The sequence below is a fragment of the Lepisma saccharinum genome, chromosome 1 (genome assembly GCF_977018435.1).
Source record: "Lepisma saccharinum chromosome 1, izLepSacc3.1, whole genome shotgun sequence".
Taxonomy (NCBI): Eukaryota; Metazoa; Arthropoda; class Insecta; order Zygentoma; family Lepismatidae; genus Lepisma; species Lepisma saccharinum.
In genome coordinates this window covers 116,552,540-116,570,187 of record NC_139229.1, presented here as the reverse complement: position 1 = coordinate 116,570,187, position 17,648 = coordinate 116,552,540, and the positions used below count along the sequence as shown (strand labels likewise).

General features: G+C 37.2%; 1 protein-coding gene across 7 annotated transcripts in view; it reads left to right on the top strand.

Annotated features, from left to right (window-relative positions):
• Window positions 1-17,648, top strand: part of Dgk (diacyl glycerol kinase 1) — a 506,799-nt gene that overhangs the window by 324,826 nt on the left and 164,325 nt on the right. For all 7 annotated transcript variants that reach the window (XM_083137145.1, XM_083137133.1, XM_083137139.1 and 4 more), the window contains one exon: window positions 1,724-1,928. In XM_083137145.1, the coding sequence (XP_082993271.1) occupies window positions 1,865-1,928 (64 nt within the window). In that variant the 5' untranslated portion in view covers window positions 1,724-1,864. The remainder of the gene's footprint in view (window positions 1-1,723; window positions 1,929-17,648) is intronic.

Here is a 17,648-nt window from a genome sequence, read left to right as displayed (position 1 = left end):
TAGGGTGGAAGAGGCTTCAGGAGGAAGAATGGTGGATGGGCAGACTGGAGTGGAAAGGATTCGTAAATTTCCAGAAGCACCGTCCCTCTTGGGAGAAAAGAAAAAAAGGAGGGGCGGGGAACGAGAGAGGAGAGGCCTGCACAGAATATGCAGGTCCATCCAGGTCCTTAGATCTTACGGGCCGCGCCGTGATGCGATGGCCTTGCCGTGGGTTTCTTGGAACTGGCGACTAAAAAGAAAGAGATTCCTGGAAACGTAATCCGTCTCTTGAAATCGTGGAAGGACAAAGAAGAGACAATATGCTACACGAGTTATTTTGCAATTTTTGTCGGATCTTTTGAATTGTTTCTTGCTTCCATACAACGTTTCTATACAACAGCTGTTTTCTTGTTATTTTCGATCTGTCGCGGGTTCTTTTCGCTTTCCTTCCTGTGAAAGGCTTTCAAGACATATACGATTGATTGGTTACTATTCAAATAACTATCCAGTGCATGAAACCACCTAATACGTTGAATAAATATATTACATACTCTTAAATACTGGTGAGTCTACAAGTAGTATGCGTTAAAATATTTTACGTAATTATAAGTAATTTGTGAGCAAGGGTAAGTAAGAGAAATGAAACAATATATCTATCATCCCTTCCCCCGATGACGTAGTGGAAACTTCATCGTCTTGTAATCAAGGGGTCTTGGGTTTGATACCCGTTGTAGGCACATAGTCGTTCGGATCCCACTTTTAACTGTAGGTCCTCCCGATTAGCTTGTCTGTGTATAAAGTTGATTTAAAAGTAGAAAGAAACCTATGGAAATTAGTCTAGCCAAAAGGAATATAATGCAACTCAAGAACAAGGGAGCTTACATCAATGGTAAAAACAATAACTCAAATCAGATAACCGAATGCCAGATATAAATTTATTATTCATTATCATTCTGTTTTTTGTGATTTTGACTAATATTCACTGAGAGTTCGAAACATGCTGGTGTAGAGTAGTAGAAAGAAATACTTCCCTCATAAGACTACTGGTATTAAAGCTTCATGGTGGAAGTATTTTTTCCATGACTGTACAACCTGTCCTCTAGGGCACCTATGTATATATGTGTGTATGTGTTCATTTTTTTGACGAATTCTGGTTTATATGCTTACTTCTGTCTAACCCTTTGTACATTTAGTAATTTATTGACTGAATTAGGAAGCTGTGTTTCGCCTTTTTGTCACTTTTGGCTAATCGGCAGGATGAGTGATAAGATGAAATTGATGAAGGGACACTCACAAAGAACCCCACTCCCAGGCCAGGATTCGAACCCAAAACTCCTGACATTGTAGCGCGCTGTGCTAAACCACTCCATCAGGGGGGTCGATTAATTTAATAAAAGAAGATGATGCATTTGCCAATATGAAGAAACGGCTCACCATCTCCTCACCGAAGTTCCGAGATCGAGTTTCAGCGTGTTTATGGCGATTGTCTTCTCATTGTTTTCATGTAGTCATCGTCCATTCTTATCGTCGTGATTAGCACAAAGAGGCAAAAAGGCGACGGAAAATAAGAAAAATAGAAATATCAACAGCGTGGGTAACGTTTGTCCAAGCCTTGTGGTTCTTAAATCAGAAATACGTTGCACGTGGTTCTTATGTGTTAAACAAGTTTGGCCGGCCCCTAATGCAGTACAATAAGTAGGTTTCTATTTTGCACGTCAGGTGACGTCCTTGTCCTCTGTTGCAGATGAAGGCGCCACCGCATCCGAAGCACGCTGAAGCCCTCGCCCTTGCGGACGTCAGAAGAGAGCCAAGCGCTTTGGCCTGGGTCGCGGTTCCGACTTCATCCTCTCTGACGTAATCAGCAGCGTCACAGATCGTCACTACGATGACGTTACACTGGGAGAAACTGTCACCGGCCGAGTTCGAGCAGCTGCAGGACTTCGCAGCCTGTAAGTATTAATATTTAATTGTAAGATGTTAGTAATTAATATTGCTAACAAAATATGCATTGTCGGGATCTTTTCTTATTGTAAAGGTGAATGCTTCGTGGGACCCAGTAACTGATTGAACACCTCATGTATTTCAAGAATTTTTTGGTATTTCCGTAATTAGACACTAGATATGCAGCAGTCAAATATCATGTGAATAATTGATATATATTATAAAATATATTATTATACCTAGTCTTACCATAAATACTGTCCCAAAGTTGTAAGTAAATAGACACAAAATGGTGATAGATATTGTAATATCAGAATAACATGAGGTGCATGGATGCATTAAGAACCAAAATCACAAATAATTATTCAAAATGGCCACCTTTAGCACTGACAAACTTCTGAAGTCTTTGTGGCCACGCATCAATGGAATTACGCAACACATCAAGTGGAAACTCCGCAGCTGCCTTCTGAAGAGACCGCTTTAAACTGTCAATATTGGGATGTCTCTTCTTGCAAGCAATCTCCTGAAGCTTGGACCACAATTTGTAGTCCAAAGGGTTTAAGTCTGGACTGGCAGAGGGACAATCTGACGTGGATATGAAGTCAGGAACATTTGCCTCCAACCACTGCTGGGTGGTGCGTGCTTTGTGTGCTGGGGCTGAGTCCTGCTGGAAGCTCCAGTTCTCTCCATGGAAGATGGTGTCGGTAAGATTCTTGCATAGTTTCTCAAGCACTGTCTGCTGGTACACTTTGGCTGATGTTTTTACCCCTTTTTCACAGAAATGGAGCGTGCCCTCATAGCAAATGTTCCAGACTTCATTTCCACTTCAGATTGGCCTTCTTCAAGACCGGACCTATACCCTTTGGACTACAAATTGTGGTCCAAGCTTCAGGAGATGGCTTGCAAGAAGAGACATCCCAATATTGAAAGTTTAAAGCGGTCGATCTCTTCTGAAGGCAGTTGCTCATTTTCCAGTCGATGTGTTGCGTAATTCAATTGATGCGTGGCCACGAAGACTTCAGAAGTGTGTCAGTGCTAAAGGTGGCCATTTCGAATAATTATTTGTGATTTTGGTTCATAATGCATCCATGCACCTCATGTTATTCTGATATTACAATATCTCTCACCATTTTGTGTCTATTTACTTACAACTTTGGGACAGTATTTATGGTAAGACTAGGTATATGGTGAACTAGCAGTTATGGCCAATGCACATAGTCTGTGCATAGCAACGATTATGCATCTTGTTTATATGTATCTTATGGATGATTTAAGTTTTAATAATGTAATCCACCTTGTTAAAAGTTTTAATATATTTAATTATGAAGTTCCAATCTTGAGATGTTTATTTTTGTTTGTCATAAATATTAGGACATAACAAAATGGCGACGAGGATTAAAGAAGATAAATAATTACTACTGTAAGTAGAATTATAGTAATTAAGTCCAAGTGAGCCAGTATGGAAAACACATAAGTTTTATACCTGCATTTGAGGCTTATGACCCAAGCCAGGATATAAATTCGTATATTAAAAGATTCAAGGCTTTTATTGAGGCTAACGATATACAAGAAAGGAAACGAGTGTTTACTCTTATTTCTGTAATCGGTAGTTTGCCATACCAAGAGCTGAAACACAGATTAAGTCCAAAGGATCCACAAGAATGCACCTTGGAGGAACTCTTTGATACATTGCGAAAAATATATGCACCACAGGTAAATGAATGGATTCAACGATTTACTTTTGTGCAAATAAAGCAAGAGCAAGGTGAGACAGCTACATCGTACATAAATCGTTTAAAAGTTGCTGCAATAACTTGTGAGTTTACAACAGATGAATTAGACACTCGTCTTAGAGAAAAACTCGTGTTCGGACTACCCGATAGTATACTAAAAGACAGATTATTGTCAGACATGCCCAGCACATTCGAGAAGGTTTGTGATGTAGTACTCCAACATGAGATAATACGCACAAATAAAAATAAATTCAACCAAAATACATTTTTGGTAGGTGAAAATAAACAAATACGAGGTTCACGTAGATTCAGTACAAACAATTCGTTTGCTAAAGCTCATTTTTCAAAGAATCAACAAGATACAAGTGAATCAAGATTCGGAACAAATAATGCATACAAAGGTATGCCACAATTTAAACCCCATACTGCATTTATCCAAAAATTTGTATTACGGCAAAATCAGGCAAATGATATAAAATGTAAGCGCTGTGCAAGGTTAGGTTTTACATTCAGAGAGAACTATCCTGCATTCTATGCTATTTGCAGTTTCTGTAAGAAGAAAGGACATTTCTTGACTGCGTGTTTCGAAAGAAATAAACTATAAAACGGACCTGCAGTCAATTTATCTTATACTATGTATAAGGGAAATTGTGAAATGAGAAACAGTAATTTAGATACCAAAGCTAATGATTATGGAGAATACAACTCTCAAAATAGCTTATTATCTGTGAAAGAGCATAGTACATATATTTTTTTACTACAAACACACGACAAATGTACAATTAAAAAGCAAACGAATCTATTTGTAACTTGCAACACGCATCTGATCAGATTTCATTGCGAAATGAACGTTTACCTTTGTACATTAATATTATAATACAAGACCAAGCTATTGTCGATTCTGGTAGTTTTGCTAATTTCATTTCCAAAAACTTGTTAACTAACCTTATAGGCAACTTCACACTGAGTCCGTTATTAAATTCATATACGTCGATATCAGGTGAAAGATTGTGTTTATTAGGCCAATTAAGTTTACAACTTTACTATCACGGCAAAATGCACATGATGCCTTTTGTTGTTGGCGATAAGATTAATACAAATATGTTAATTGGCAGAGCTGGAATGAACATATTATTTGGTGATTGGCGCAGCAAACTTCTAAATGAGTTTCCTGAAACTGATTACATTCAAAATGAAGATTCTACACATGCTTGCTTAGGTCTGGAATCAAAAGATTCGCTACCAGATACTTGTTCGAAAATTCAGCGTTCAGGAATAATGGATACTCCAAGGGTACATGAACAGAAGATTGATGAGATAGGTGAATTTTCACGAACATCAAATGTGCAAGGGCAAAATATCAAAGTCATGATTCTGAACAAACATAAGGCCGACATACATAATTCAAGTAATATGAAACAAATGAACATTGAAGACTGTCGTTCACAATTACTGACATCTTTTGCAGAATTGTTTAATGAGGATATTAATACACCCATTAAAGATTTCAAGGTATCAATACTTTTACAGAAGAATGCTAGGCCTGTGTTCAGGAAAGCGTACAGAATAGCATATTTATTACGAGATAAAATAAAACAAGAAATAGATAATATGTGTAAGCAGAATTAGTCCTATTGTGGCAGTTAAGAAATCAAATAATTCTATACGTATCTGTGTAGATTACTCGAAAAAGGTAAATTTTCAAACCGATGGTTTAGTGTATCCTCTACCAGATTTTCCTGATATTTTACAAAAAGTTAAAATAGGAAAGTACTACACCAGGCTTGATTTACGTTCAGCATTTTTACAAGTTAGTTTGCATCCAGACTCACAAAACATATTGTGTTTAAATTATGATTTACACTAGCCATTGTTTCGTCTGTTAAGCATTTTTATTTATATCTGGCAGGTAAAAAATTTACAATATACACTGATTCAACGACTGCGAAATCATTGCTTGATTCGAATACACCAGTGCCAATGCAACACAATGCACGTTGGCAGAGATGGAAAATATTCATGGCATCTCTGAATTACGAAATAGTGTATTCTAAGAAGGTTCCAATAGCAGACGCTTTGTCAAGATTACCACTACCTGAAGAATTGCAATCCAATTTGATTTTGACAGCGTATGCAGATCTAGAACAAAAGTTACAACCATTACGCATATCTGAGATCAAGGAACATACAAAAAGCGATAGTTTGTTGTCTAAAGTAATAATTTACGAGACACTGCGATGCAAGTTTCTGACTCAAATTCATGGTCTGCACAGTGGCGTAGTGAGATTAAAACAGAATTGCAGAGATTTAGTTTGGTGGCATAAAATGACTTCTGACATTGAAAGTTTTGTTGCAAAATGTGATGCTTGTCAGACGAATGGAAGAGCTCCAGCAAAAGGACAATTTATATCATGGACACCGACATCACAACCTGGAACGTCTACATGTCGATCATTTCTATTTCAAAGGTTATTTATTCCTGTTGTGTGTTGATGCTCACATGAAATTTTTGAATGTTTGGCAATGTTCTAATTTAACGTCTCGGGAAGCAATTAGACATTTAAAAAGCCAATTTTACATACTTGGTTCTCCAAAAGAGTTAGTCTCAGATAATGGACTTCTGCCAAAGGTTGGGCATTGAACTAAAGCATTCCTGTCCATATAAACCTTCGGGAAACGGGTTGGCTGAGAGAACAGTCAATACCGTGAAAAGGTATCTAACCCTCATAGGAGGTTTTCCAAAAGGGGATGTTAGAAAATTAAATACTGAAGTAGAATCATTGCTGCGTACAGTAATACACTGGCATAACAATACTCCATTGCCATCAACTGGAACATCTCCAAGTTCAGCAATGTTTTCTTACGACACTGCAAGTAATATAATCATTAAAGATGGCACTAAAAATGTTCATTATGAATGTGAGAGCTTTTCAATTGGAAGTAAAGTATATTATTACTACCCTGAAAGAAAGATATATCGGAAAGGAGAAATTATTGAAAGATGCAGTTTTGCTGTTTATAAAGTAAGAGATGTAGAAATTGGCAGATACAGAAATGTACAATATTCATTTTTAAAGATTCTTCATGAAACGGGAGGAGATTCAAATCAGTCAGAAAGACCTAAGGAATATGACGATAGTGCATATTATGCATATTTATATCCTCCAATTAAAACTGAAATGCATCGGCAGGAACTAAGCGACAGTGAAGAACACAATGTTCACAGTTAGTCTTGGAAGGGAGGAACTAATCTTGGTCCAGGAACCAATTCGTCTTTGAAGAAAGGAATTAATATTAATTAGAAACCAGTTCGTTTTCGAAGCAAGGGAATAGTTTTGGTCAAGGACGTAGTTCGATGGGAAGAAGGAAATCTCAAAGAGTAAAAAGGACAAGATTGATATATATTATAAAATATATTATGGCCAATGCACATAGTCTGTGCATAGCAACGATTATGCATCTTGTTTATATGTATCTTATGGATGATTTAAGTTTTAATAATGTAATCCACCTTGTTACAAGTTTTAATATATTTATTTGTGAAGTTCCAATCTTGAGATGTTTATTTCTGTTTGTCATAATATTAGGACATAACAATAATTGATCAACAGATGACGTTAATTGAATGATCGATTGAATGGTCGAAGAACACGAATGAAAGATTTGTTGTAGGAAAGAACGACGGTCAATTTGAACATGTTTGTTTAGTTTTAATAATAACAATATAGCCTCTCGAGTATGAACATAAATCATTACTCAACACAGCTGATTCTCTGGCAAACCCCATACATCTTTTAAGTTAAAATTATTCAGAGCGCGTTGAGTGTCCAATTAAAGATCTCGGTACGGAAGGTTCGGTGCCTTGTCTTAGGCATGGGTGTTTGCAAGTGTGCCTTCAACGATTTCATCGTCATAATTAATTTTCATCTTCGCGATTAGCCAAAGGTGACAGAAAATCGACTAAAAATTTTAAGGAAATTCAAATACATATGAACATTCGTACGATGCTAGGGCTATGAAATTGAAAATTATATTTTTGTTGTAATGTCTACTACGCCAATTTTGAAACTGGAATATTAAAAACTTAAGAAACAGACTAAAGTAAAATTCATCAGAGGTAATGATCCAGAGAAGGAATAAAGCAGGGAAATAATAAGTAATTTGTAATCAAGTTTCCAATCAAACAAGTCATTACACAATTCTTTGTTTGCGCTAAACAAAATAAGTTCTGACTACCAAAAACTTGCGTAATTGCTTGGTCGCCGTCACCAATTTTTTTGGTAATTTTGTTTGGAATCGCCAAATAATTTAGACAAAATCACCAAAACTAGTAGGGTAATATGTATGTTGTTTATGGTTACCAAGAAGATAAACCAAATGTTTTAGTTATTTGAAATCAAAGTACATTAGCTCCATTGCCTAAAATCTTGACAAGAAAAAACTATAGTTGTTATTGAGCTTCTTTGTAAAGACTGCCTCCGTATTGTTCATAATGGAAGACAATGGCAGGCGGGTCCCTCTGAAGCAGCAAACAATGGATCCTCCAGTCGTCATGGAATCGTGAATTGACTCCGCTGCAAGTGGCACGTATGCCTGCCTCATTGATTTCGGAGCGCGATCTCCGCAGTGTGTCTGTGGAGCGGGGTGGATTTTTCATGTTATGTAAATCAACCCATTTGGGCTAATGAAGTAGATAAGCCGAGGTCTACCGATGCGGATATTGATCTCGCATCCCTTTGCTGCCGTCATCATTTCTTACAATAGAAGCACTTGAGAGGGCGTGTAGTATTTCATGCTAAATGGAAGGCTGCCCCTGCATCTCGTGGAGTCTTTATACTTTGTAGTGACTGACTGCAGTGGATGCTGACTTTAAAATTGATGTTTTAAGTCCACTTGATTATGTCCTATTCTCAGTTGTTTAGACTTACCATAGTTGAAAATAAAGTCAATGAGTAGAACTTCGAAAGTGTCATAAATTGCATAATACCACAAACATAAGAACATAATCATCTATTCGTATACTCCATCCTTATCTCATAAATATATCATACGCTTGTTGTCATGGTAACCTTAGTTACTCTTTCTTCTTATTCTGTATAAATTATATATTAAGACAAAAGAAAACAGAGAAGTTTCACATGGTCAAAGACAATGGGTGGCTTGGTACGGTCGTCTGGAAACGTCTGAAATTTCTTTTTGGTCAAGACGACGGAATTTGTCTTGCAGAACTGCATCACACTAAACTGTTTTTCTACCTGCAACACATTTGAAGGGCTCGGGTGTAAAACATGGTAAGTGCCAAAATGCAGGTCTTGAGATATTGAAAGTTGATGTACAAATTAAAATAATTTTCTAATTTTTTTACTATCATACAAACATGATATTTCATCCGAATTATTTTTTTCGGTGGTGCAACATGCGATTTGTTCAAGGAATTTTTGTAGTTACCATGCTTTACATGCAACGATATTATCAAAATGAGTGATCAGATACCGCTTTATTCAAGCTGACTTGTGATGTCAGTTCAATAATTTTTGACATTAGATTTTTTCATGGCAACCATAACAATTTGTAATACAGAAATGAAAGCCTTTAATAAAAATAATGTTACAATAAACAATAACGTGAGCTACTTGTAACAAGTTTTTGCTTTCCTATGTCTATGACTGAAATGAACACCATTAGAAAAGTATATTTCTTCGTTTTATTACGTTAATTTTTTTAAAAAAATAAGTTCTGAATGCTTGTGATTAAAAATAACTTCCTTTTATCTATATGGAGATCAATATCGTAAAAAAATGTTTATAAGGCTCGATTTATTACCTCAGTATGCCAAGCAGAATGCGATTCACAAGCCTCTCTTGATACAAAGCTGTGTTACGTAGACTATCCAAATTGCGTGCAATGGCAATATTAGATTTTTTGTGATTCAATGAGCAATTTATACATATATTAATATATAATATATTATAATTTTTTTCGAAAATTTGAAAACCGAAAAAACATTTTTTCGAAAACGAAAATGGAAGTACAAAAAAGTTTACGAAAAATCAAAAAAATTCATTTTCAAAAATCAAAAAACATTTTTTTCGATCCCTAGTTTGTCTCTATCTTCAAGATAACGATTGCTGGCCCCCGTGGCGGAGCACCAGGGGTCCCGGGTTCGAATCCCGACCTGGGCATGGATGTTATTGAGTGCTTATTGATCAATTTAATCATATCATCACTCATCTCCATCTTTGCAAATAAGCCAAAATAACACAAAAATCGAAGTAAAATATAACAAATAAATGAAGGCACAATTATGACCTTGTAACTTTCTGTTGTTTTTTTTCTTTAACTTGACATGTTTGTAAAGAATGATTTCAAATTTACACAGGGCCTAAGTTTTTAATAGTTTTCACTGATATTTACCTCTTATGGATAAAAATAGTTATAATTTCGAACCAAGAAGAAGGCATATTTGCAATATCAACAATAAAATAATTAATTTGCTTTAATCAAAGTCACACATATCATAAATACGAAAGTTAATTAAATTACAAATACGTTATTAGGTTCACCATAAAAATATTATAATTTTTAAAATGCCCATTACAGATTTATGAAAGAAATATTTTATAAAAAGAACTAAACTGTTCCAAATAATTGAAACGATTTAGATCAAATTACATATTCCTTAAATGTAATATATTTTTGACGTTGCTTGTAAGGCATGTATCTTAAAGCAACCTTATATGCGCATACCTAATTAAAAATCAAAGAATTTATATTTGACTGCAGTTATTTATATCTAGTAGAAGAAAAGTATGAGCTTCTCTACTAGATCGCAGTTCACATCTAGGTACGAGAGTAAAAATTATTTCGAAATTGCCATCATGATCACTGCTGCATGTAAACAATGGTATCTACAGTAGATACCACGTTTTATATGAAATAGAATGTACGTGGCCATGCACAGTTTTAGTCGCATTTTTGATTGGCAACCTCTTCATTCTCCCCATTCTTTGTCGGTGGTACATATTTCTGGGTCTTTATGGGAATCACACTTTCTTACTCGTTCTCATCTTTGCTGTGGCCTCAATACTCGCGAACTTTCTGAGACACGTTGCAATTCAGTAACAGCCGTTTCGCCGACATATTTGCTACTTACCATACTTTACATGAAACAACTGGTAGATGCCATAACTTCCAACGCGTCTAGCTCTGTCATCTGTTGACGACACGAAACACTTAGAGTACGATTCAAACTCCAAAATGTCACTTACCATGTTTTACACCCAAACCCTTCATTTTATTTTCTAAAATGAAATGAGATGAAATTAAACTTCCCTTTCTATTCATACATAGTATGTTACTCTATTGCAATTCATTTTATTTATCTAACTTTTCTTTGCTGTGAGGTGGTAAGGGACTTGTCTGGTCTGTCAAGGGGCGTCAACTCTCCCTGTCCCTCTTCTGGGACCGTCAATGAGTGACCGAGGAGTAGTGAAACAAAAAATAGAAGGACCACGACAACACAGCATCGTATACAGAAATACTTACATTTTACAATGAACGAGCGTTGACAAGTGACGACACCAGAAGGGGGACAGAGGAGTGAAAGCCTAACCCCACGATAGCGTCCGTCACTTTCCTCCCACCCACAGCAAACAAGAAACACTAGATAAATAAATATTCTTGTAGCCAAATATGTACTGATTGATATTTTGGTATATACTAAAAGTAACTGCCCTGCTAGGAAATATTTGACTCCATATTTATTTTTTCTGGTGCCGTCACTGAGGTCCAGGCGCTTCCAGCGTTCGAATTTGTCAATTGTCGCAAGTATAGAGAGTTGTTAACCACACTGTGAAGTGCAGTGGCCATCACTTTCGCCATAGATGGTGTGCATGACTGGTGTCTCCATTCCACGAATGATGATTTACTCTTGGGTGTAAAATGATGATGACCACCTGTTACGATAGGGAGAAGAGTGCTACCTTAGTGCTGCGGTGACACCAAACTCGCCATCTTGACCGCTTTGTTTGGCATGTTATAAGGTACAAGGTAAAATTACAGCTTCATCTTGGATTTATCTCTTTTTAATACCTTACATTCCCCTGGTTCAGTTATTAAATATAAATAGCTTTGTGCAATACCAAATTAGATTAAATTTTTATACGCATCAGCTAATTTCACTTATCGGAAAGCCTGTGATTTCAAATGCCTCGTAACGTCAACACTGTTGAAATTACGCACAAAAACTTAATTTCGTCGAGTTTAATATTTATGTTTGAAGTTTTTCAGCATGGTAGTCAGACGCGTTGCCGACTGAGCCACCGCAGCCATTTAACTGTGGCAGTTGATGCATTAAAAGTGTAAATTTGTTATCTATGAAATGATCTTGTCTGATCTTCCCAATTGGTGCATTTTAGTGCATGACACGGAACAGAATCTGATAAAAGTATACTTTCGTGCATTTCTGCGTGTATTTTGTCACAGCAAGAAGTGCACCATTTGCAGTTTAAGCACGCTAATGTGTTATTGGAGTCACAATATATGTGTCGGGTTCCGAGTGAATGATTTGAGCTTGTGTGTTTCGATTCCTGGATAATATCCTTTTCCTATTTCATTTAATTTGGCCGTTCTGCAACTTGCGCACGTGACCAGTTTTCTCTATTTGCTAATAATAATTAATGCACGACATATTAATTCACTTGGTATCAATACACGTAGTTTAATACGTATAATTTAGACTTTACACTGCATCACAGACATGCACAATCAGGGTTTTTGTTCCGATCGACCTCCCTACACTTCGGGCAAGGACGAGAGAAGAGCGTAGTGACTGACAGCAGAGGGAAATGTAAGAATTGGGTGTTCCACTACCACTAAAAGGTCTGTCTGCTAAATGTGATTATGTGGGCAATTTTGCACACGGCCCTTCTTGTAGTACCAATGTACAGATGCTGCAAAACAGAGACAAAACAAGGGTGAAAAAAATAAAAAAAGATCGTGGGTCCATTAAGTAAATGAAGCCGCGAAAATGTTTGCTTTCCACAGGGAGAAATGTAATGGTGGCCAGTAAATAATAAATGGAGGAAACGTGAAAGTGCAGCAAACGCGTCTTGGATGTGTTCACGTGGTAAATTCAGATAATGTCTTCCTTTGCTCTGTCCCAAAATAATGGAGCATATAATCTCCTTTCAGACCAGCGCGTTTTCCTCTCAAGCTCCTATACGAAATACAGATACGAAAATAACTTAATATCAATGTAAATAGTAGGGAAAAGCTACGGACGTCTTCACACCTCGTCAGATTGTGGTCAGACTTCCTTTAAGTTTGTTTCGGACTAATATATATCTTGACAGTAGATCAAAGGTGCTTCCCTATTTCCATGGCATATAATAGAGTCTTTCCGAGTCACATCTGTAGGAATGACGTTCAAGAAAAAAATACATATGAATAGCAAAGTTTAAAGAATGAAATGTTGCAAAACTACAATGCAAAGAATGAACAAGCTAACTACTCATGATCTCGCCAAGGTTCGAGTCATGAGCTGAGAATGTGTGTGTGTTCTTTGAATAAAATGTAATGTAATTTTTCATCTTCAACAATGCAATTAACCAAAAGGTACCAAAAAACGACGTCAAATAAAATTGAGTGATTAGGTCTAATTAACTTATTTATCATTTCATCTTATATAATATATTACTATTATTATTATTATAACTTTTCATATACATTGCGTAAAATAAATACTAGAAGATCATTTCATCATACAAGAAATATGAAATGTATTCTAAATGTGTCACAGTAGAAAAAACAGCTTATGCAAAACACGACTGGAAATAAATTTTGAGTAATGTCTGTCAACAATAGTAACATGAAATTTTGAGTAAGAAATAGACGACGATTCCGAAGTTTTGAAAGAAAGTTGTTTCAGCTGATCAGGTAAGGCGCTCAACTATCCACTGGCTAGAACATCTTTGGTTATATAAATTAAGAAAGACCGGACACTTGTGTGATCGATCAAAGATACTTCGGTTTTATTTTATATACTGTGTTTTCGAGCTCCTTGTTTCTGCATCTAAGAAATAATTTTAGTCTATGCGTTGACTTGGCTTTAAATGTATTTACCATTTTAAAGATGAAACGGTATCCAGTTGGAAGATCTCACGAGTCCTTCTCAAAACAGTAAATATCGGGTTTTTAACGTACTTTGTTTTCCTTACATTCTAATCCTCAGTCCGCGAGGCTTCTCTTCCTGGAATTTTCATTGCATGGAATTTTGTAATGTGAAAACTTAAGTGCTGGAGGGACTATATTCAAATCTCCACTCCACTGCTATATTCATCCTAATGGTTGTTGGCAAATCCTCTTTACGCAGAAAAGCTCTTCGAATGTAACGTTCCAAAACGATGACTATTTCATTACTAAGTCTTCCGTTCTTCCGAATCTGCAATCCATTGATTCATCTTTTCTCGTGTTCATGGAAAGGTAGAGAATACTTGAAAGTCATTCAGTGAATGTAAACTTTTATTTTGCCAACGGTTAGCTTAGTGGTAGAAGAGGAGGTAATGGATATGCCACCTCGGTGGCTGGGCACGTTTGGTTGTCGAGTCAAGATCTCGGAACTGAAGTATCCGGATTCGAGTCCTGGCTTGGGAGTGATTTTCCACTCCGATTGCCCCTTCATTAATTGCATCTAAACATTCTTCATCTCCTCGTTGCGATAGCCTAAAGAGGCAGAAAAGGGACGTACAGATATGAAGGTAAGAGAAGAAAGGAAGTAGACTGTCATTCGCCGAAGATAAGAGAAGATAAATTCTAACAAAACAGTGAAACCCATGCAGGCCAAATCGAAATGCACTTAGAGTTGAGAGAGGATTGATTACTTGATTCGTTTGATATAATTTAACTTCGCTTCTGTGTCATTTTTGACTAATCGCGAAGATGAGGATGAGTGGTGATGTGATGAAATTGATAAGGGATGCCCGGCCAGGATTCGAACCCAGGACTCGTGGTGTCGTGACGCGCTTTACCAACCACTCCGTCACGGATATCGGCAGTTCAGAGAGGAATCTGATCCATTGATATATGCAACACCCAGGATTCGACCTCTAGACCGGAAGAGCGTTGACCACTAAGCTATTTGGAAGGTCTAACTACAACAAAACTTGCCAAAAAGCTGGCAGTTTCTTTCAAGTCTGCTCAGGCCGGTAAGGAAGAGACCGGACCACCGTGAAACATGGCTCCACCTGAAACCAAACCAGAGACTCCTTGATTGCAAGACGACAGAATTAGTTGCTACGCTAAATAAGCAATCTTTGTTGCGAGCCCGTTCTCAATCACATTTAGATGTCTTCGTGCTAGCATCCAGCTTAAGTTGAAGGTTCCGCTACTTTCTTGCACGATGTGAAGTTCCATAAAAACGTGTATCATATTCCGAAAGACTCCTTACGATTCTTGGCAGCAGCAGATACTGCCTTTAGCCTTGAGCCAGGCGGAGATCAATGAATCTTGCATAAGGACGCACTGAGGCTTCCGCGAATACCCATAGCTATTTACATTCCTTTAAATATTTGACTGCGTGGAGAAGCTGTTGTTATCTCGTCTCGACGCTGGTGGGCCTCTTCTTCAAGAGGAATGGAAATGCAGATAAAGCGTCCTCCGCGCTGGCCGGGAAGATAACCCCTTCCGGACGGCCACTTCGGACCCTTTTTTACGATTTCTTTTTTTCCATCTCAGCTCTGTGGAAGAATGCTGCGGGAAGATCATGGTATCCCCGGGGATCATCTCCCTGCATTGCTGGTCTTTGCGGATTGCTCCTTTGTGGATGCTGCGACCGAGGACATGCTTTGCTCTCTGCGGTTCCCGGAGAACGAGCGACGTCCAAGGTCTCTGGGTTGTCCATCAACCGCAGTGGACGATTTTTTTTATGCTTCGTCGGCAAAAGATGAGAATCCTCTCTTCAGTCTGTGTGCATATATGTGCTCTAAGGCAGATTTGCACTTTGCACAGCCAGGACCTCCCAGTGGCATGGTGATAACGCTGTCGCCTTGTTGTCAAGGGGTCCCGGTGAAAGCACAGCCAATTTGAAGTGCAGGTCCACTCGCAATAAGCCTATGTGCGCATATAGTGGTCTTAAAGCAACTTTTAGATACTATGAAAAGTTGTTATTGATTATTATTTCTTCTCCTATGTTTATTACCTGAAGTATTGTTTTATGGCAGTAAAAAAGTAAAAAAAAAGTAAAAAAAAGTAAAGTGCTCCCCTGTGCTTTGCCATGAAGGCGTATAGGGGGTGTGGGGTTAGGGTCTCACACTTTCTTGATCTCGGCCGAGCTGGGGGTGATGTGATCAGCACCACGCCCCTGGCCGCCTTTACCACCCAGAGTTTCCTCCAGGTACCCACTTTATACGACGCTGGGTGGGCGCCGGAGCCGTTTGAACAGGTTAAAAAATCCCTGTTCTCCCCACGCCGGGGATCGAACCCGGGTCTCTCGCATGGTAGTCAGACGCCCTAACGACTTTTTTTTTTTTTTTTTTTTTTTTTTTTTTTTTTTTTTTAACAAAATTTTATTTTATCAGCATATATACAAAATATGTCTGTTTTCTTACATAAATTCTGTTAAAGTATTGTATAGAATTTTTAACAAAGTAAGTATTATAGTAAGAGTCCCATTTTGGCTATCTGATACAATATTTTTGGCGTAAACATGCATTTGTACCTGTAATATAAATATACATTTCTTCCTATATTTAATACCTGTTTACACTTTCACACCACAAGTACATAATTATTGTTTTCTAAACAACACTGAGGTAGTTTCCAAAATACTCATACATTTTTGGATATTGTAACATTTTCCATCTAGTTCTTTTTAAATACTGTGTGAACAAAATGCTATTGCTCTCATACTTTTTACAAAATACATAATATATTGTATTAGCTATTAACCAAATTACTGCATTGTTTTTCTTTTCTGGAAAATATTTGAAATCTGGTCTTGTACACATCGACGGTTGAAAGTATTGGGGTGATGTTCGACATATTTGTCCTAGATATGTCGTTAGGCATTTCCAAATTTCCTGTACTCCATTACATGTTACTATTCTATGCTCAATGGTGTCTATCTCTCCACATATGTTGCATTTATCAGTTGTTAGTCTATTGATATTATGTAAGCGTTCATTAGTTGGTATAATATCATGTATTACATTGTACCAAACACTATACACTGATGTATCCAGAAATTTCTTATTTAAATTTTTCCAAATATTTTGCCATCTGTTATTGGGAAAATGTTTTTCAATGCGGTGTGTTGGTATCTGCAACTGTTTGTGAAACAGTGTATACAAGTATTGAGAGAGTTTTACATCTTCACCTTTTGGCGGAAGCACCACATAACTGAATTCTTGCATCAAACTTCGGAGATATAACGGTCCTTTTTTCAATCTCCGTAGATCTGGCGGATTTTGGGGTGGAAATTCCTCCGTCCATAACTGTATCCATAATGATGTAATGGAATCTTCGATGCCATAGAGCGTATAGGATCTTGCCAGGAATAGGGATTTGCATTTGATCTCAATATTTGTGAGCTCCAATCCTCCTTTTAGTTTCATTTGCCATAGATTGGATAGTGGTATTCGAAAAAAATGGCCATACCACATAAACCAACCAATTGCTGAATTCATTATTCTGAGGTATTTTTGATTGATTGGGATCACTTGGGCCGTATAGTTTAATTTACTAAACATATATGTTTGCAAAAACCACACTCGTTGTATCATGTTCAACTGTCTGCTTCGCATTTTATAACATTGTATGCGAATGTCTCTCGCTATCTTTTGCCAATTGGATTCTAACATTTGTTCCTCGTCCCTGTGAAAAATTATTCCTAATATTTTAATTTCCTGTACATATGGGATCCCTATATCTGGATATTTTTGATCCCATGTGCCAAAGGGTAGCGCCTTTGATTTTTCCATATTTATTTTGGCCCCACTA